Source organism: Chenopodium album, chromosome 18 (assembly GCF_948465745.1).
Source record: "Chenopodium album chromosome 18, dcCheAlbu1.1, whole genome shotgun sequence".
Taxonomy (NCBI): Eukaryota; Viridiplantae; Streptophyta; class Magnoliopsida; order Caryophyllales; family Amaranthaceae; genus Chenopodium; species Chenopodium album.
This window is the reverse complement of record NC_137851.1, coordinates 3,175,651-3,197,909: the sequence shown is the minus strand read 5'-3', so window position 1 is coordinate 3,197,909 and position 22,259 is coordinate 3,175,651. Positions and strand designations below refer to the sequence as shown.

At 33.4% G+C, this 22,259-nt stretch overlaps 1 protein-coding gene and 1 non-coding gene across 2 annotated transcripts; both read left to right on the top strand.

The window, feature by feature from the left end:
• The first annotated feature begins 15,638 nt into the window (after positions 1–15,638).
• On the top strand, positions 15,639–15,746 carry LOC145593351 (small nucleolar RNA Z279/snoR105/snoR108). The gene has a single exon (XR_014102694.1). It is a non-coding gene; the product is annotated as a small nucleolar RNA Z279/snoR105/snoR108 (small nucleolar RNA).
• A 3,672-nt stretch (positions 15,747–19,418) lies between these two features.
• On the top strand, positions 19,419–20,498 carry LOC145590721 (lectin-like protein At1g53060). The gene has a single exon (XM_081647122.1). The coding sequence runs from the start codon at positions 19,419–19,421 to the stop codon at positions 20,496–20,498; it is 1,080 nt and encodes a 359-aa protein (XP_081503248.1).
• The last annotated feature ends 1,761 nt before the right edge of the window (positions 20,499–22,259 follow it).

Sequence of the window (22,259 nt, the reverse complement as noted above, 5' to 3'; positions counted from 1 at the left end):
TCGGGCTGCTGCTGGGAGGACACGCCAGTTGCCGCTGGTTCCCCATCGGGCTGGACAGCAGGGACAGTGATGCTGCCAGCCTCATCCGCAGCCAGGTTGCGGTTTATGGCCTCCTGCCGCAGCCTGGTTGCGGAGTCTCCTGTTTGGTCCGTGTTACCAAGCAATAACCACTCGTCATCACTACCATAACCCTCCACCATAGGCACCTGATTTTCTGTAGTAGGCTCGACATTAATCGGAGAAATAAATGGAAAAATGTGCTCACTAAATTTTACATCTCGGGACACAAAAATTTCTTCGGTTTCCAAATCAAAAACTCTCCACCCTTTCTTCCCAAATGGATATCCCAAGAACACACACTTCCTACTCCGACTAGCAAATTTATCTCCCTTACTTCTTTGGTTATGAGCATAACACAAACAACCAATGACACGAATATAATCATATGATGGAGGTTTATTAAACAAAATTTCAAACGGTGTCTTATTTCCAAGCAACGGTGTCGGTGTTCTATTAATCAAATGACAAGCCGATAAAACACATTCCCCCCAAATTTTCAATGGCAAATTCCCTTGGAATCTTAATGCCCTCGCCACATTTAATATGTGTTGATGTTTCCTTTCGACTCTCCCATTTTGTTGTGGTGTTCCCACACACGAAGTCTCAAAAATCATGCCATGTTTAACAAAATAATCTCGCAAGGAATTAAACTCCGTTCCATTATCACTTCGAACAATTTTAATTACTTGATTAAATTGTCGTTTAATCATAGCAACAAAATTTAAGAACATATTTTCAACCTCAGTTTTATTTTTCAATAAATAAATCCAAACTCCTCTAGAAAAATCATCAACTATAGTTAAAAAATAATGTGCTCCACAAGATGAAGGAATTTTATATGACCCCCACAAATCAATATGAACAAGTTCGAAAATACGACTTGCTTTATTTTCACTAATAGGAAAGCTACATCTAGATTGTTTTGCACGAGGACAAACATCACATACTTTATTACTATTTCTCCTAGATGAACTACTCACTGTCGGAATTATCTTCAATACTGTCTCTGAGGGATGACCCATCCGTTGATGCCATAAATCAAACAAAGACTCTCCATCTATTGCTAGAACTTTCACTCGAGGGACACCACGGAAAAGATACAGTCCATCTTCACGTTCATCCACACCAATCACCCTCCTCGTCTGTAGGTCCTGTATAACACATATTTTGTTAGTAAATTGCATCACACATCTATACTCATCACTCAATTGAGTTACAGAAATTAAATTGCAAGTTAATTGAGGCACATAAAGAACATTGTCAAGTTGTAATCCTCCAGGCAATATCACAGTCCCTAATTGATCCGCATTAGCCGACTTCCCATCAGGTAAACCAACGGGACAATTTTGAACACGCTTCACATTCATGAGCATCGAAAAATCACATGTTACATGATTTGATGCTCCCGTATCTACAATCCAAGGTATAGTATTTTCCTTACCATGCAATTGCCTTGTTTTTGGATTTAAAATATCCAAAATTTGCTGAATTTGGGTAGCATTTACCCCAACCAAACTTGCTGCCAAACCTGCTGCATCTTCTGTCGAGGCAGACTTGGATTGCTGGCCATTCGAAGAGCCCCCAGCCACCTTGTTTGCACGCACTGCGCTCTGGGAGGACAACGTTGAAGGTGTGGAACTGCTGCTGCCACTGGTTCTTGCTCCACGACCCCCACTTCCACGTCCCCCCCTCGTCCACGACCACGTCCACCGCGGCCCCGCTCACCCCACCACTCGGGGTATCCAATAAGCTGGAAACAGCCGGCTTCATCATGCCCTTCTCTGTTACAGTGATTACAAAATTTATCACTGTTGTCCACAAATTTCGGCTTCGATTTCGAGTCTACCTTGAAGGTCATCACATTATCTACCTTTGAACCCCCCTCACGCAGCCTCTCAGTCATAACAACATTCTGATAAGCAACATCAACTCTTGGTAAAGGAGTTTGCGCAAGGAGTTGAGCCCGAATCGCTGCATAATGTGTGTCTAGGCCAATCAAAAAATAATGGAGATAATCCTCCTCCCTAATACTGTCCACTTGTGTAACAATGTTACACTCACACTTTCCACACTTGCATTTAGGAACCCGCACATAATGTATGAGTTCCTTCCAGATTTTCGATAGCCGACCAAAGTAGTCTGCTATAGACTCTGTAGAGCCTTGCTTGCATTCACCTAGGGATGTCTTCAATTGACATACCCGAGTCCCGCTAACCACGCAGAACCGGTTCTTGAGGTTCGTCCACAGCACACTCGCATCATCATAGTCTCCAATTGATGAGCGAATTTTAGGATCTAGCGTGTTGGTTATCCACGACACCAACATAGATTGATCCGCAATCCAATCTTCAAGCTTCGCAGTCTCCTTCGGCATAGAAATTGTACCATCGACAAAGCCAAATTTCCTCTTGGCCATCAATGAACGTCTGATTGCTTGAGCCCATTCATCATAATTTTCGCCTCGTAATTGTATAGGAGTAAGTACATTACCCGGAGAATCACTCGATCCTAGGTAATATGTCAAGTCTACGGCTTTCTCACCCATCACTCAAACAATCTGTATTTCGGTTTTATTATTGAACAATTTTGGAGAAAAAAAATAGGAATTTCAACCTTGGCTCATGATACCATGTCAAATTAATCACAAAGGCTTAACTTCTCATTCATCGTTCACCAATATTTATACACGGTAATAGCTTGGGGAATAATCTACCTAACAAGATAAATATTCACACAATATCACAATCTTCCTAAATTAATATCATATAAGATACTTTCCTATCTTAACACTCTAAAATTATAAAAAGAGAAGGACGTTAAAAATGAAGAAACCACTAAAGTTAGCAATGCAAACAAAACCATGGTTGGTCCGCAACATTTAAAGTCGTTATGCTTCACTAATCACTATATTCTATACATACATGTAAAATGTTACAATCACTTCTAATTTTATGTGTTACATGAATTGGAGCCACCATTATTGTCTACCAAAGACAAGGCATTTGCATTTATCCATTGACATATTATCTTTATTGCTTCCTTTATTTTGTTTAGTCTACAACTTTTCTTTTTCCTTTTATAAAGGTAAGTGTACAGAGCTATTAGGTGGAAGCTAAGATCGATAGTCTCTACTCATAAAATTTACCAACTATCAATTTTTTTTTTTTTTTTTTTTTTTTAACTTTGTACGTGAAAATTTTGATGATTCATCGTATGTTTTGTGAGCTAAAAAATTAGCTATATCTAAATTCATAATTATTGAAATCTCCAACAAGAAACCATATTAAAACCTCTAAATTGATAATAAAGAAAAGATAATAATTTATAATGAAAATTAAGTGATAAATATAACTTGACGAGAATTAAGTGAATTTGATCTATATAGTGTCCTATATCCAGGAAGTAATTTCGTGACCACAACCTAGTTAAACATATTAATTTTAACCATTCAAACTATATCATGACACAATCTTAATTGTTATTTATACCTCGTACACAATATAAATGTTTATGACAAGAAACTATATTTATCATCATCTTTGAGAAACTATATATAACCACCATTATGACATCTTCCTTTCTTCAAACTGAATGTTCCCCTCAAAAAAAAAAAAAAAACTGAATGTGGGCAAATCAAGCAATAATAATGAAAATTTAAAATACCTTCCTATGTATATACTTTTAGGTCAAAATCACAGCTTATGCATATCTTCATCCACAATTCCATATATACCAAAGTTAATTGATCAATAATCCCATCATATCACATTCAAAAAATAACACTAGCGGAAGATATATAATTACAATTTAGCATGCAGATAGTAGGACCAATCACAACTTATACATATTGTTTGTTATGTGTTTTGCCTTTTACATAAAAAACTATTTTAATAATGAGAATTGATGCGATTGGAGCAATATATCTATACGATGGGCTCGAGAGTAATGGCCACTAGGCAAAGTCAAAAATTGGACGACATCACATTAATAACTAAAATTATTGGAGTTTGGTCTAAAACGTGGGGATTCAACAACAATTTAGCCAATGCCAAAATAAAGGTACGAGTTTTAAGATTTCTAGTGGATCAATGATAAGGAAACAAGGAATGGAGCAAGAACTACTTTATCCATCTAGTTTGAAGTGATTAATTTTAGCTGTAACATGTATTGGATTGCTCTTATTATTCTTTATTTATTGGACCTTTAATCATTATTTTCTTACATGGATTTATTAAACTATATCTTAAAGCAAGAGAAGTTCAAATAAGCTCAAATATGTGAAAATCATGTCAATTACTTACTATCTTTCTCTTTTATACCTAATTGAAATAAATTAGCCAGTTATCCTTCAATCATGATTTACATCAATATCATCTTTATCATAAGCATGCAATGATAGCCTCAGATGCGAGTTTTTCTAAACAAAAACTCCTACCATAAGCATTAATTACATACGCCAAGTATAGGCCAACCACACAATTGCACCCATTGCAATACATATAACATCAAAATGAAGACGAGAGACCTTGACAACACAAGCTAGAATAAATAATAATAATAATAATAATAATAATAATAATAATAATAATAATAAAGGGTGCAACGGAGGGGAAGAGTGGGGCAATGATGCTTCATTAGTGAAGGCTAGGGATGGCAATCCAGTCCGAATCCGACCCTACTCTGCCCCGATCCGAGGTAAAAAATCCGCTCCGAGTCCGAGAAAAAAGTAATCCGAGTTCGACTCCGTTAAAATAATCCGACTCCGAGTCGGAGGAGGGTCGGAGTCGGATCCTAAAAAAAACCGAGAAAAAAATCGGACTCCGACAAATGTCCGACTTTGACGGATTATCCGACTCCGACTCCAATAGATAGTGGATTTTTGTGTGGGTCATGGTAGCATTGGGTGTGGGTTGTTAAGGCCCAAATAGCCCAACATCTCAAAGTATATTAAATAATGTAAAAGAAACTCGGAGTCGGGTCGGATCGGAGTCGGAGGTCGGATATTGAAGTCGGAGTCGGAGTCGGAGTCGGATGTCGGAGTCGGAGTCGGATGTCGGATTTAACATCCGACTTCTTGTCGGATCGGAGTCTGATTTAGTATAATCCGCTCCGAGTCCAACCCGTTGCCATCCCTAGTGAAGGCAAGATCTAGCATCGTATAAGGTGGTAAGGAAGAAGGGGGTCCATTTAACAAAATACAGTAGATAGCATACCAGCTAGAATTGCATATATTGCTTAATGGGTTGAAAATCAAATTTTAAAAAAGGGTCCCCCAAGTAGTAAGGAATTGAAAGGTTACCATATCATGGACTTAACGTGCAAATTCTGTAATTGTTGTTATTGGCCCAAAGCCAAACTTCGTTTAGCCACTACCCTCGAACCTGTACTGTACTGTGCTGTCAATCTGAATCAAATTATTCCATGATTGTTGGAAAGAGAAGTCTCAACAAGTTACTTACTTTGTCACTATAACTATGGAGTACGTACCACACAAATACTTTACTTGATTGTTTTGAGGATTTCATTGTGTGAAACACTTTTGAGTTGGTCACGACTCATGAGAATAATCTCAAACTTGTGGTTCGTGTAATCCGTCGTTGGTTATCTATAATATGTACGAATAATCAATTATAGTTGTAAACTTGTGGAAGGAGATTTCTAAATATACCCTCTAACAAACAATTTTAGGAAATTCAAATTATGAAAATTCTCAACCATATTGAAGAGGGGAGGAGATAGGGTTGATACAACCCGTAAAGGGCAAACAAGGAAATAGGGGTGCTTATGATGCGAGTCGAGTTCGAGTTTGGGGTAGCTCGACTCGTTGACAAATCGAGTCGATCTTTGACCGATCTTTGACCGAGTCGAGCTTTGACCGAATTTGACCGAGTCGAGCTTTGACCGAGTCGATCTCGAGTAGCTTGCAATTTGATTTGTCTTAGTAAAACTCTCGATTTTGTATAACATCTTTTCATTCTCTTTAACATCTTTTCATTCTCTTTAATTTTGTCATTTAAAACTCTCGATTTTGTATAACATCTTTTCATTCTCTTTAACATCTTTTCATTCTCTTTAATTTTGTCATTTAAGAGTACATAAATAATTTTATTATTAATGTATAATCTAAAATAAAAGTTTTTTTTTTTATCAAAATATCTTTATTTTATATATATATATAATATAATATGAAAGAATTCGAGCTTCTTACGAGCTTTCGAGTCGAGTAATGATCAACTCAGCTCGACTCATTAACATTTCGAGTCAATCTCGAGTTCGAGTCGAGCTCACTCGAGTCGAGTTTTGACCGAGTCGAACTCGAGTTACTCGCGAGTTGTCTCGTCTCATAAGCACCCCTACAAGGAAAGAATAGTGCAATTCAAAAATATATGATCGAAAAAGAAATGGCCTAAAGATGTGAGTGAGAAAGAGAGAGGAGGTTAGAAAATGATTGACAAGGCTAATTATTAATGGATGATCGTGAGGCGGACAAGGCCGACAAAATATTACTCATATGCTAGCTAGGTTGAGGACCATTCCTAATTTTAGATTGGACAACCAAATATAATTCAAGCCTAATTTAGATGTAGCGGCATGACATAAACATGTGAGGTTCGTATATATGTGTCATGTTAATATGTGGCCTCTAAGACTGCACAAGGGAAGCTTTAGTGCTAATAATCTCTTTTAAAGATGGAGAATTAGGTCAAATTTGTGGTAATTGGTTATCGAGGCTTTGGTTGGTAGGACATATTAGTGGGTGAAAGCTGAAAAGGTCCATTAAACAACGTATGGTAGAGCGCGAGGGCAAAAAGAAAAATTTAATTAGCTAATATATTGAGAAATTACAATCTAGTACAAGTTTAAATTATACAAAGTACTACCTAGCTTAAATGAAATCTCAAATTGTGCTGTGTCTTTTAGGTCATGTTGAATGACTTAGGATACCATTATCACAAATAACAAGCTAATTATGTAAAAGTGTAAAAAAACTAAAGTTCAGACTTTATTCTAATAGGTCAACCTTAACTAATGCTAATATAACGTAGAACGAAGTCCTTTGATTAGGGTTTCGCAAACGTTCAAAACTGTGGCCCTTACTTATTCCACTAAAATGATTAACTTTATGTGTTGTTGACCACGACCACCTACATTAACTTGAAAATTTAGCCTAAATTGACTAATACTAGCTACTATAATCCAAGCTGTGCAAAATCACCGTGGATTTTAACACCTATAATAAGGGCGTTCATCCCTATATTATAATTTAATAACCTTTTATATATAAGCTAAAGTAATTAGATTTAATACATGGAGCCTATAATTTGAGTACTAATCACTGTTGCCTAACCATGTGCATCTGTTTAGTGGGCAACTCGTGATCAAACCATGATTGTAAGTAATGCATACGATACCCCCACAAGCATCATCACAATGATTAGCAATTGCTTTATAATTCAATTTTTTTTGTTTACTAACTAATATCTAATATTAATCTTTTGGTGAATTAGAACTAAGAGCTTATTTGATTGAACATGAAAAGTTACATTATCTCCTTTTACTTTTATGACTCTTACAATAACAATAATTTTTTTTTCTTTTTTTTGGTGTTTAGAGAGTCACAAGGACAAGTGATGAGAATCGATCCCGAGATCACTTGGAATCAGGAGGAGAGCTCTAACCACCTGAGTTATCCATCGTTCTCAATAAAATGTTTTATTGGTCTCCTTCTGTTTAGTCTTTGTGCCAATATGCCCTAATATATTACTTTTATTAATATTATTATGTAGATTTATCTCCAAAAGAAGATTTAGGCTTAATATGGATTAATTTTATTGGATTGAGTGGATGTCCTCTAGATCTATTATTCACGTTGTAGCATCATGCAAGTTTGACTTTGACCATGAAGCCTCAAATAAAATGGTAGCTTTGGATCAGATCCCAAAATACATTGAATCTGGAGCATGCAGTTATTACCATCTCATTTAAGCAATCATTTGCTCATATGATTATTTATACATGTGTCATCAATTATCATACAATCATATGCGTAACCTTAGCTTGTCACGCTAAAAAGAAGCATGTAATCTCTCATAAGAATAAAGGGGGTTAAAAGTAAAATATTCATCTTTCTAATACGAATGAAGTACCAAAGAATTTCACCGATCCTACTAGAATATGTATTACTCCGCATATTTCGAAGTTCTAATTAACCCATTCTCTTTGTAATAATTGTTTGATTTTTAATTTTTTAGTCGTAGATTCTGATATATATACGGTTCATTAGTAGTTTTTGTTAGTCACTCCACAACGACATAGTTTTTGAGTTGAGTCGACGGATATGTCTTATTCTATTTCAAGCTAATTAAGGAGGATATCGTTTAATTCGCTTATAGGTGTGCAATGTTCGAGGCCAATATCAAAATCTCTGTATGATGCATATATACATGTGAGTTGAGTCACCATAGTAGTTCTTTCACGCTAACATATACTTCGTACACATTTTCTTTTCTTATTCAGAACTTGGAATCAAATCTATCCACGACCCTATCCTCGCCTATTCGAGAATAAAATACTATAAATGAAATTGCCAAACATTAAGGTATGTAAGATGGACGGCGATTGCATCATTTTCTTTATTCTTTCAATCTCTCTTTAATGTGCGTGAAAATATAGCACACATGAGAAGAATTTATTCCCTATTGATGGAAAGAACAATTAAAGTTGGAGAATGGATTAAAGGAGGTGGGGACATAAAATAAATGGATTAGGACCACATTCCCTTAAATTAGCCTAAGTATAGGATAAGCAAGATAATAAATGATGATACTAACATTAGCAATTAGCATACAACTACCCACCAATCTAGCTGTTAATTAAGAAGTTAATAACTTTGAACAATAAAAGTAGAATGGTCAAGCTAAATAACTTAATAGACCTCCCACTTTTAGGTAAAAAATCCCATGTGTTTGGTTTAGAGTAATAAAGAAGAGGGTCCTACTTTTTAATTTATAGGTACCTCACTAGCTAATTAAACATGTCTTTGTATGATTTGGCAAATCACAAAAGAAATCAATAGTAGATGCTACTTAGAGAATAAGGTATGGTATGATTATGATCTACCAGATTTTATGAAATCTCTTTTGATATAATATAAAGTTCTATTTTATATTTTTAACTTTTGTCAATGATTTGGCAGTTAGCTAGGCTGTAGCAGCTGTAACTATAATTTTTGTATTCTTTGGAATATAATTTAATGGGTTTTGCATTGGTTGTTACATTGTGCTATATATGGTGGAGGTTTTTTTTGTTTTTTTGAACAGATGGTGGAGGTAATTAGCTAGATTGGTATGATCGAAACTTGAAAAAAAAAAAAAAACAAAAAAAAACAAACAAATAAAAAAAAAACATTTTGAGGCTACACATTGTTACAGGATGAATTTAAGTAAATAAACAAGTATTGAAGGTATTTGAAGAAGAGATGTAAAGATAGATACATCTATTTATAGCAAAGTAGATTTTGATTATTCACAAAACTGAAATTGATATGGGTAAAGGTACGGGATACAAATTATTGGATCATATCACCGTGTCAATCGTGTGTGGTCCTATTCAACAATAACTTAAATACCGACAATTTTTTAGGATATCAACAAAATCAAATCAAGGTTATTTTATATTTATAGGATGTTTAGCATATGAGAATGATATTCAAGGGGCTAGAGAGTAAAATGAGGTGTTCGATAACTATGATAACATAAACATATTTGTTATCCCTTGATGGATTATTGTTGTTTGCTGTTGTTGTTGTTAAGTAGAGGATAAATATATCTATAACTCTTTCATCTACAAAATATTATATATATATATATATATAATTGATTATTTAAATTTGGAGTTGTTTTTTTTAGTTGTAAGATATGTATTTTATAATTCACAAAGTTTTATATATGGTTTGTCACATCGTATGACCAGGGCTATCTATTCAGGGGTAATCCTGACCAATTGAATAACTCTCGACCGACTAGGGTTACTTATTAAGAGGTAACCCTTGAATGACTAGGGCTACTTATTCAAGGGTAACCCTTATCGATCGATTAACCCTTGAACGTTCGGGGTAACTTATTCATCATGGGTAACCCCTGACCGAACAAGTAACCCGTAATCAATTGAGTAACATCTGATCGTTTGAGTAACCCCTGAGTAAGTAACTCCTAACTGAGTAATCCCTTAGTAAGTAACTCCTGAATAAGTAATTCTGACTGAGTAATCCCTTATTAAGTAACTCCTGAATAAGTAATTCTGACCGAGCAACCTCTGAATAAATAACTCCAGCCAATTGGTGTGGCCAGTCACACAGAATACGCACTATAGTTTAATTTAGAGACAACTAGTTTAAAAGTTTTAGTGATAAAAATATTATTAGTAATTTATGTAACTCATATTTTTATGACAATTATCCCATACATTTGAAAAAATATCAACGAATTGTTTATAAGACTTTAAATTTGGAGTTCTTTTGACATTTACCTTATAGCTCTCATGTTTCACATATTAGGGTTCATTCTTATTCCATTGTTTACGCCAAAGGATGAAAAGTTACACACTTACACCCAAGAATAGGACATGATGAAAATTGTTGATGATCGGACTTGATTCATGATCTCTTTAAGTTAATAAAGAAAATAATGTTAGTTTAGTAAGGAAAAAAATGAATATATATAATATAATTGTAGTCATTATAGTAGATCAGCTTGGATTGATATAAATTTAGGGGAAAAAATCATATATGATCAACAAAAATTATTCAACTCTCAATTTCAGTCAAAAAATTCAATTGTAAACAATAAATTCAATATTAATGAACAAATTAGCCTAAAATCGAAGAATCGAATCAAATAATACTTCGTAATAAGATAAAGAGAACAAGACCTAGATCACGGCCATAAACCAAACAATACTTGATTGGAAGGGTAAATGGGACCAAGTAGAATAATGGTCTCCCTATTTATAGTTGTTGATACATATATTCAATTAGAAAAAGAAGATTTCTCAACACATGAGCTTAGATTATACAGTATGAAAACAGTAGGACTATATAATTTTTAAGTGCGTTGGAACCCTTTTTATTTTAATAATTTTATACAACTATTTGTACATATATATATAAGTAGACCCTTATATGTTTTAACTCCTCTCATTCTTATGCCACAATAGAGAGAGAGAGAGAGAGAGAGAATTGGTGTTTTGTGGGGTTAGTTGTGTTTTCTGCAGCAGCTGAAGGAGGAATCCAAAGGGATCGCATTGATCCCAACCTACAATTCAATTTTTAATTTTATGGTTTCGTTTGGATCATGCAATCTCTTTGGATTTATCCTTCCGTAGCTTAATTTTTATTATTTCATTCAATTCCTTCATCAAATTAAACCAAAACCGATTGAAGAAGTCCTCTAGAACTTCAACGAATATCGGGTTTCTCTACACAATTAAGGTAATCGCCCAACCTTTGGTACGTCTTGATTGTAACAAGGTTGTACAACAAGTGTTTAATAATCCGAATTTATATTTATGCCAAAGTTATTATTAATCTTTATGTTTTTGTTTTAGATCAACTTGTTTTTAATAGTTTTTTATTTTTACTTTTTATGAAACAATATGAGTAGAAAGGATGATGTGTTGATCTGATGCTTAATTGGAAATAGGGTTATGAGCTTTTAAAAAAAAATCAAAATAAAGAAGAAAAAAATCAAAATAAATTAGACATATGCATTAACTTGATCAACTCCAAATTTTATTCACAACATTTTTTTTAATAAAATTCTTTTCGAGATTAATAAAGAATCCAAAATAATAATAAAAAAGATTCGTAATTTGCATGGACTCCATGAGCGTCGTCTTCGTTTCGAATTATTCTTGTCTGTTGTCTATCTTTATTTTTCACTTTGCTATTTTTGGGTGGATTCGATTCTGTAAATGAGCAAAATTTTGGAGTAAGATTGTTGAAATTCTGCTTTTTATCAGGAATTTAATCTTAGAAACTGATTTTTTTTTTTTTTTTTTTTGACTAACACAAGCTATAAATTATTAGATGCAATTTAGAAACAAAATTGAGTTGTTTTGTACTCCGTACTTATGTACAAGTGTACAACCAATAAGATAATAATTTTGTAAAAAAATTAATCAAATTAACAATACTCACCATAAGAGAATATTTGTTTCTAATTGCTTATCAAAGATTGAATATACTCCATAATTTCTCTATTTCTAAATAAGTGAATTGTTGCTTTTGTAATTGAATATTGGCCGTAAATGACTAAGGGCCGTTTCACTTCAGCTTAATTTTAGTTTAGTTCAACTCCTAATTTCCTTCTCTCATAAAATATTTATTTCAGCTCATTTCAATTCAGTTTAGTTCAGCTCCATTCAGTTCAATTCAGTTTAGTTCAGCTCCAATCAGTTCAATTTAGTTCAGTTCAGCTCAATACAGTAAATGTGAACAGGCTCTAAGTATAATATTGACAGCAGTTTGTACAAATTTAGCAACATAATTTTGGTGATTTTTATTCAACATATAGTTTCAGTCTTTCAGTTGTTGATTTTCTAGACAAAATTGTACCTTAAGCTAAAAAAACAAGTTTCATCGTACAAATGCTACTATGAAAGTTAATTAGCAAATTCAAACAAAATTATAGAGATGATCAACTTAATTTAATCCTTGTTAACAAAAAACTTAATTTAATCCGATTCTTAAGATAATTAGATCTGAATATCAGGTTTGAATTTGTTAGTCCCCATAGTAATATAAGCTAATAATTGAACGAGTTAGCTAACATTCCATGTGAAAGGTAAATTCAAAGCTTCTATTTTATATTCCCATTGTTATTTAGCTAGTTTATTGCTTAGATTGATTCTTGGTTAAGAGAAAGCTTGCTAATAAAGCGATTATAAAGATGATTTAACTTTTCTTAGTTAATATCACATCGAAAGCATTGGCTCTCTAGAAAAATGTATGATGAATTTACACAAGGTCAAAACTTCTTTCCATAATGATTCTACTTTTACCTCATTTGTCTAGAAGCTTTTGATCATTTGCAATAATAATGCGATTACTTTTGCACCAAACTTAAAATTAATTAACATAATGAAGTTACTTTGATAATATTGTTTGCCTGATTTGCACAAAGAGGCTTTTGATTATGAGTTATGTTGTCCCATGCGAATCATTTCTATGTGATATTGGAGCGTAAACCATTACATTCCTAATAAACCTTTTTTTTTTTTTTTTTTTCCCAAATCTATTTAATAATAATATGTTTAATTAGCTGTATAACTTTGTATAGTAACAATTTTATTGGCCTAAATTCCACGCACGCATTTATGCAATAATGCCCTACTTGGTTGCTATATTAGAGCAATTCATGCATGCCAATCTTCACATGATTGTTTGGCACAAAAATATGGTTTGAGCACAAAATGGAAATATTTTCATTCCACCTTTATCTTATGCATCTTATTAGTGCAAGGGCAACAGATTAGGTGATGGCATAATACTCCATAACTTCAAGTTTACAAATAACCATATTGAATTAATGAATCTCGCCAACATAATTATCCTTGGTGATTTTGTATATTATGATATTCATCTTAGTGCAAAGGTATGAAATATATGTATGAAAGTTCAAAATGCTCTATAATTACATTAGGCGTACATATTAACAATATTTTTATTGAATCTCATTTGTATCACTATCCTTTGTGACTTTTACACTAACATTTTAATATTTTTAATGCAAGCGTTCCACAATGAGTTAGGTTATGAAAGTGCTAGATGAGCAGATAAGAGAAAAAAATGATTAGATTACAATAGATACATGTGGCCCTAATAAGTCAAAACTCAAGTTAATTAGAATCCAAGGCTTCGAAAAATCATGAGTTTTGTGATGTCCCTTTTGTTGAACAATGAGAGGGACCTCATAATTCATATTGAGTGCTCCGAAGGCAACGGGTATTATAATTCAGGGAACATTTGTCCTTAAAAAATGTCCTTTATTTACAAATTTCTTGTCCTTCATTATACATTGCTCCATTTTCATCGACAAACTTTCTTATACACGTACCTCTAAACTCACTACTAACCCCCCACTAAAACAATAAATGTCCTACCTCTATTATTTCTTTGGATTATTGTCCATACTATCCAAATCTTGTATTGAATTTTCTTTTGAAATGTACCCAAGAATTATTTATATATATATATATATATATATATATATATATATATATATATATATATATATATATATATATATATATATATATATATATATATATATATATAACTATCAACCATATCACTCTCTCCAAATTAAACCTATATATATATCCATGGACGACGTGACGTTAAAGGGAAATTTTTTTATTTTCACTAAGTTATCCTGATAAATAAATTTTAAAAAGTACTACCCTCATTACATATTATGTGCAACTTTGGGGTATTAGTAAATTACTACGTATTGTGATATACTACGTATTAAAAATTGAACATAATGCGTAATGGATCGGAGGTAGTACTTATTGTTCAAGCGGATCGGATGTACATTTTATAGCCTAGGTGTTTGTTTCATGGACAAATAACTCTACGTTTTCTTATTTCTCCCATCTTATTAGCATAAATCTTTAACCTTTCATTCACCAGCCTATCCTAGTCCATTAGATCAAATAAGTAAAGTAGTTGTATGTACTAATAACATGGAAGTGAAAAAATGTAGCTATTAGTTGTATTCAATAGATAGATTACCCATCTAATACAAAGTTGTGTGTATATTCCAACTCAATTAGCTCTACAATATATTTATTACGGAATACACATTTTAATAATCATGTATTCATGTGAGAAAAGTATTACTATGGGATTAAGATGCTGCACAAGAATGTATGTACTAATACATGCTAAATCGACATTGCCTCGGTTACTAATCAATCATATTAGAAAATTAATTCATTCACAAAGTATGTTGAGACTTAAACTTTAGAGTTGGCTAATTTTAAGTTTAGTGAATGATGATGATACACTCTTAAAAGCCCTTGACTCAGCTCATGAGCTTGATGCAACTGCAAATATAAGTGGTTGAACTTCTACGACTAGACCGGATTGTTGTAAATTGCCATCATGGTCCATAGCTAGGAAGAGAAGCTAATAACATGTGCAGTAAGGTCAGTAACATATCATTTAGCTGCTTCTTTTTTTTTTTTTTCCTTTCTCAATTACTAAGGGAGTATGTATATTGAAGATGCGTACAGTACCCCCTTGTCCTAGCCTCCTAGCGCCCAGCTTATGAAGAAGACATGGCGAGGACTTGTCAACGACACCGACTGTTTTAATGTGGAGTAAAAGGAGGAAGATGATACAGTGCATGATGTTAAGTGTCTAAGTGATACAGATTAGAGATAGTACAAGTGAAGCAAAAACAAAATGTTGGCTAAGTCCCACATTGACTAAAGAAAGAAGGTATTAGCTGGTGAAGTTATTTATAACCAGAAACTTGTTTATTGATTAATGTATGATCCTTCAGGCAGTTAACGGGATATGATGAGTGGTCATTTTTCGCATATTTTATTGCGAATTGGGTGTTCGCCCCAAGCCTTATTTACGACAATATGGGCACCCCAATTTAGTACCATCCGATCCCTATTCTTGTATAAAAAGTAATGATTTTTCTTAAATCTTTTGTGTTATAATTTATGAAATAAGCTTTCGGATTCACAAAATTAATTTTTTATTTTCATAAACATTTGGTCACTACTCACTTGTGAGTTGGACTGAACATTGACGAAACTCTCCACTTGGGAATCCTCCTCGTACATGGAAGGAGAGATGATAGAGATTCTACATTCTCCAATTCCAAATTGAGCCACTTGAGGATTTTTTTGACAAAAAAAAAAAAAAAAATACAATAATGTAAATTTCTAAACATTACTCTTATGTATATATGTCATAATTTGAAATGAAAACTCGTGTAACATTGAAAAATATGAAAATCTTCATGAACATAAACATGGAATGATTGGCAATGTAGCATCAGGATTCATGAATATGAATATACAAAAATTAAAAATAAAAAATCTATCTATTTTGATTAAGGAAGATTTACTAAGGACGTGTTAGGCGCTAGCTTTTGAGAAATTTTTAGATAGCTTTTAGTGGTCAACCACTATTTAATAAAAAATGTGACTGTTTGGTAAAGTAGTTGTTAGGGTAGCTTTTAGTGGTTGAAGTAGCTTTTATGAAAAGTTACAAATATTAGCTTCTGAAATTAGAGGTAGTTGTTGAAAATTTAATTTATAGTTTAAAAAATAAAATATTAATTTTTACATGTAACAGCTAGTTAACCGCTACTTTATCGAACACTTATACTTAAATTATCTATCTTCACAACTAACAACTTGTTGACAGCTAACAACTACTTATACCGTTGTTAACCGCTACCTTCATAGCTTATTTTTGCCGAACATGCCCTAATTAGTATATATATGAAGGATTTCAACTAAGTACCCTAACTATAAAGTTTGTGAGATATGAATCAAAACTTCAACCTAATTAGGAGCTCAAAGTTCAACCATTGAACTCTAAATTTTTTTAATCTTACATTCATTCATTGTGACAAAAGGCTAATTAAACATTGGACTAACATGATGCACCCATTAATTAGGGTAGAGATCTTGTCTACAAAATCAATACCTGATCAAACGTAATGTTTCATAAATTAATGAGCTAACGTACCTGGTCATTTCCGAAGGGTAATGTAAGTAATCAGTTAAATCACATGGATGTTATTTTAGTTTACGGGTGTTGGGTTAATTAACAACAACTTTGAGAGAAAAGGGTAAACTGGTCTCATTATTAGTGAGTTATACAATCCTCTCCATAATTCTTGTCTATTACTCGAGTATCGCAACACCCTTGTTGTATGAGCAAAATCATTATCTTTATTTCTTTTTCTTGATTGGTTGACTATATACAACAAGCAAACAAGTTGCCATTATATTAGTATATTACTATTTTGCATTGATTAGGATGAGGAATGGAGGAGTAAAATTATTGTAATTCAAGTTGGTTTTGGCAAATCTGAAGATTGTATCACTGATCAAGTTGTTTAAGCTGGCAAGCAACTACTAATACAGAGTATATCGCTGTCTAAGGTACATTTGTGTAAGATTGTAAGACTGTCTAACCATCATAAGTCCACTTTTGTAAGCGACTATTGCAACCAAGCATGTAACACCCCTCCCTCTCTAACTTCTTTCAACCTACCTACAAGATAGTCTAATGATGGGATAAGAGTTACAAGACGGTGGATATTAATATTTTGTATAGCCTTTTCTATTTAATTTGAATAACCAATAAGCAAAGATGGTGTTAGTATTATTTGAATTTGGGAGTGTGTAAGTATGTTTTAACTCACTTATTTTTCTTTCATTTAAAACTATTTAATATAGAATTGGTTGAAACAATTTAACGATAGATAATTTACTACGAGTACCTCAATATGAACTAATTTGTTTTACTCCGTAGTCAGTAACTTACATGAAATGCATGCTACTATTAATCTCCTAATAAGTCTATTACTCCCTATCTACATGAAGATAAACCCAATAAAAAATTCATTACTAACATTTGTTATGGATATTATATTGCTAATGTTTTCATTTAAAAAGCCTTTCATAGAACAGCAATGAAGGTCACTTGCAGTTTCACTCCTCATAAGGCAGAAGCCCAAATTCATCAGATAGCATAATATACGAAGTGTCTAATAAACATGATTGGACCATAAACCTCATTTTATAATGGGTTAGCCCATTATATTTTCAGCTTATGTAAGTATGTCGTTTAATGTTCGTCTTTGGGCTAATAATAAATAATAACATGGTCCAGACAGTTGTCACGTCTTCCGAAATAGGTCCATCTTAAAAATAGCAAAGTCTTTCACTCCCCAAGACTTGGGAAAAGCAGCTACCAGGTCACTTTTATTTAACTCTAGGTAACAAGTCAACATTCAACAACACCATGTGATTTGAGGGGTTCAATGTTTTCTTTGGCTTGTTCAATTTATAATCGGTATTAAATGACAACAATTGTAAAGGATGCATTGGTATGATTGTGAGATTTTGATTTGGTCTACCTTCTTAAAATTTTTGTAGTCTAGTTTATGGTTCAATTCGGTATTCTGGGCCAAACCGTTCTAATTAGTCTAATTATGGATTTATGTACAACATTAATAATTATTCCAAATCTAAAATAAAATAGTGAAAAAAAAAGCACAAATTGGATATGAACTTGCTTCGAATTTAAAAGGTAGAATATAAATCCAAATCAATAAATATAGATGGATTCGGGTCTAATCTAATTCTAATATGAAAATCTAGATATTGAGACATCAAAATATCAAATCCACTACCATTTCTAGAGATATTGAAGATAAGAAAGGTGGTCCAAAGAATGTCTATATAGTTGAAGGAAGCTTGATGATGCCTATTTTATGCATGTTTAGTTTGATGTAGGAAGTTGTTCTCATAAGTTTGTAATGCACATGAAGGTTTTATTTTTTATTTTTTTTCATAAGAAAATACTACGCATATTAATCAAAAGATATTGGCAATTAGACAATTATTGTTTATTACTTCTCATAGGAAATTATATTAATCAAAGATAAAATAGGTGAATCAATGAATTACCTACATATTGTAAGATTAAGAAGCAAAAGTTTACAAAATGTGTTAATACTTCGATTTGCTCACCTAAATAAAATACGAGTAATAGTTTCAAGTTCCATTAATCACCGACAAACAAAAACATACAAGTATAACTATTATTTTAAAACGAAAATATCTACATTACTTCATATGTACTGTTTTATTATGACTTTATGAGTATTATTACTCCGTAATTATTAATGGTTAATGTGATATAATTCCTGTCAAGAAATAGAAAACAAAAATTGTAAAAAATGATAAAAACTCTGTCAAGAAATAGAAAACAAAAATTAAAAAATGATAAAATCCACTTGTTAAGACGTGCCACCGTCCTACTGGCCAGTAACCACCGCAATAAGAATATAGCATAAACATTAAACAACCACCACTCCTCTCTATTTCCATCTCTCTCTCTCATTCAATCGTCGGCTACCTCACCTATATTCTGTGAATCCCTGAAAATCCTGCCCTCAAGAATGTAGGCAAAAAGATTTCCTGAAAATAAAATTAAAAATCCCCCAAAATTATTTCAGATTTTTTTCTTCCTTTTTCCTTTGATTCGAAGATATCTCCACCTGCAAATCGATTCATTTGGGAAGAAGAGGAAATCAATGGCCACCTTGAATCAAAATCAAAGGTATAATTTCTTATTTTCTTTGTTAATCCTCTATTTCTTAACCCTAATTACAAAACCCATTTCATCATTTTCACTCCAAGGCTTTAATGGCGATCAAAATCCCAACTTTGATTCCGATTTTACCCTTTTGGGAGATGCCCAGATCGCCAATGAGGGTAATTTCGTCAATCTTACTTCCCCTACATCTGGGTTTACTAGTTCTGGGCAAATCGTTTACAAGAAACCCTTTAAACTTGTTGATTCGAAATCTTCGAAACCAATAATTTCATTTTCTACTGAATTTACCTTTACAATTACCCCTGGTAATGGAGACGGATTAGCATTTGTGATTTTCCCTAGTGATGGGGAACTTTCACAGGTTTTCGATCAAGGGTATTTTGGGGTTTCTGATAAAATTGACCGTAAATTTGTTGCTGTTGAGTATGATACTCGTAAAGATGATAATGTAGGTGATTTGAATGGTAATCATGTTGGTGTAGATGTGGGTAGTAGTTTTGTGTCTAAAGATATTAGTGATGTTTCTTCAATTGGTTTGCTTTTGAATGGTGGGATACCTTTGAAATCTTGGATTGATTATGAAGCTAGTTCTAAGAGATTGGAGATTAGATTGTCTGAATCTGGTAGTGAAAGGCCGGTTCAGCCTTTGATGTCGTTTTCGATTGATTTGTCGAAAATGTGGGGAGATAAGGAGATTTTGGTAGGTATTAGCTCATCTAGTGGGAATTCTACACAAATGAGTAGTTTATCTTCATGGAGTTTTAGGGTCAGGACCGTTCCTAGCTCGTTGCATTCGCAACCGTTGGATCCCCAGGCTCATAGTGATGAGGAACGGCCAATTCGAAGGAATAAGAGTAGGTTTTTGACTGTTCTTGGTGCGTTGATATTCGCCACAGGATGTGGTACATTGGTGGCATTCGTTGCATTGTTTTTCTGGGTGGTGTTATTCGGTAGGCACTCGAATGTTGTCCCTGAAATGCCTATGAATCCGGTGGATTTCAAATATGAAAAGGTAAATGTGACTGTCGATAATGATTCTCATGATACCACAAGTTGATTCATTTTTTTCGTGACAAGTATTCTTTCCCCTTGTCATGCCTTGTATGTTTGTTGTATCTTTGCTGTGTGATTTGGGTATGATCCTTATCCACCCTGTAAAATTTTCCGCCATTGTAGGTTTGATTGTAATAGCTAGTATGGTGAAGAACACTCATGATGTAGTTAGAATGTTGTAGTGAATGAATTGAAATATATTCTTTCATATAAAATCTTGATTTTTAACCTGCCATTTACATTCTTTGTACATTAATTGTTATGCTACATTATTTTGTTGTATGAGTGGTTGATTGCGTTGTGGTCCATTCTCAGCCTTATGCAGATAAGTTTAGGTTGTTGGATATTGTTATCAACTGAGTGGTGTCTAGAAATTGGCTGGAATCTGGATTTTGAACCTTATGTTATGACTTATGAGGAAGCAAATCACATTGTTATGATCATGATAGCTTTGTATTATAGCATACTTCTTGTCTCGATTCTTTTAGTCATTGTCCTCTTATAGATGGGATCATATAGCTACAGATTGTGATTTGCTGATAGTGATTTTATCTCTTCTTATCTCGTGTCTTAGTAGTTTGACATTTGTCCTATGAACAGTGGTTGGAACTGGTACTTAGTGAGAAAATCGACATGGTAGGAGTATTTGTACTTGAGAAGAATGTTATATGCATTCCTAATATCTTCTTGTACTCCTAATTATAAGAGTATAGAACTACAGATTGCCGACTTTTTTTGCTCGTGAGGACTTGAGTGCAAGAAGACTAATTTGAGATGTGTAAATAGAAACCTATTCATGTATTTGTTTGAGAACATGATGGTGTCTCTCTTTTTACCAGATTGAAGATGGCAATGTAAGGTTAGAAGAGCATAACTCTGAGCTTTCCATTTCTTCCTTTGTGCGGGAGGGGACGGTGTGTCCTGGGATAGTAACGTGTATGAAACCTTCATAGACCTACTGATTGGACTCTGTACTTGCAAAGGGACCTTGAGCTGAATTGATCACTACTAGTCTACTATAATCTTCTATTAGCGAAGGACCTTTAGTTGAATTGATCGTGTCATGTGTTATTGGGCTACACATTCTCATCAACTTCTTTAACCTCATCAATGTGTGCTGGTGAGCAGGACTTTTCCCTTGTAGTGTGCCCGACTGCTCTCTTGGGCTAAGGCGTAAAGGCCTTGATGTTAACAACTTGCAAACCCAAAAATGACAACTTGCTAACCTAAAGGCCCGACTTCTCTCTTGGGCTAAGGCCTAAAGTGAGACTAAATAAGATGTATACTTAGAGAGTCTTGAGTCCATAAATAAGCTATACCCCTGAAAGCTAGTGCTCCAATGACTCAGTGTGACTCGAGTCGAGGGATCTAGACCAAAATATTAAACCCTGATAGCTCGAGCATATCGATAGATTGACATTGAGTAACAAATACTACCGTTAGTCCGCTGTTGTGTGAGAATCCCTAATAGACATGTATATGGTACACATAATTTTACTCAAAAACATTAGTAACGTAGCAGGATCATTTTCATTTTATCCTTCACCTAACCTTTTTTCTGTATCCTTGTTCGTAATTCAAATATGCATTGTCAATAACCTCATTTGAATTAAAAATCTCAATCATGTCCATTTGATTATAACTCCACATTTTGCATCATAAATAAACCTATTTAAACTTGTCACGCCAACAAGTCAACAAGTGATGGTGAGGGACATCATAAGAAATTGTGGAAAGAAAACACACCAACTTTAAGAAAATCTAA

What these genes read in the sequence shown, in the direction of transcription:
- LOC145590721 (XM_081647122.1), top strand. Translation starts at nt 19,419, where the DNA reads ATGGCCACCTTGAATCAAAATCAAAGGTATAATTTCTTATTTTCTTTG.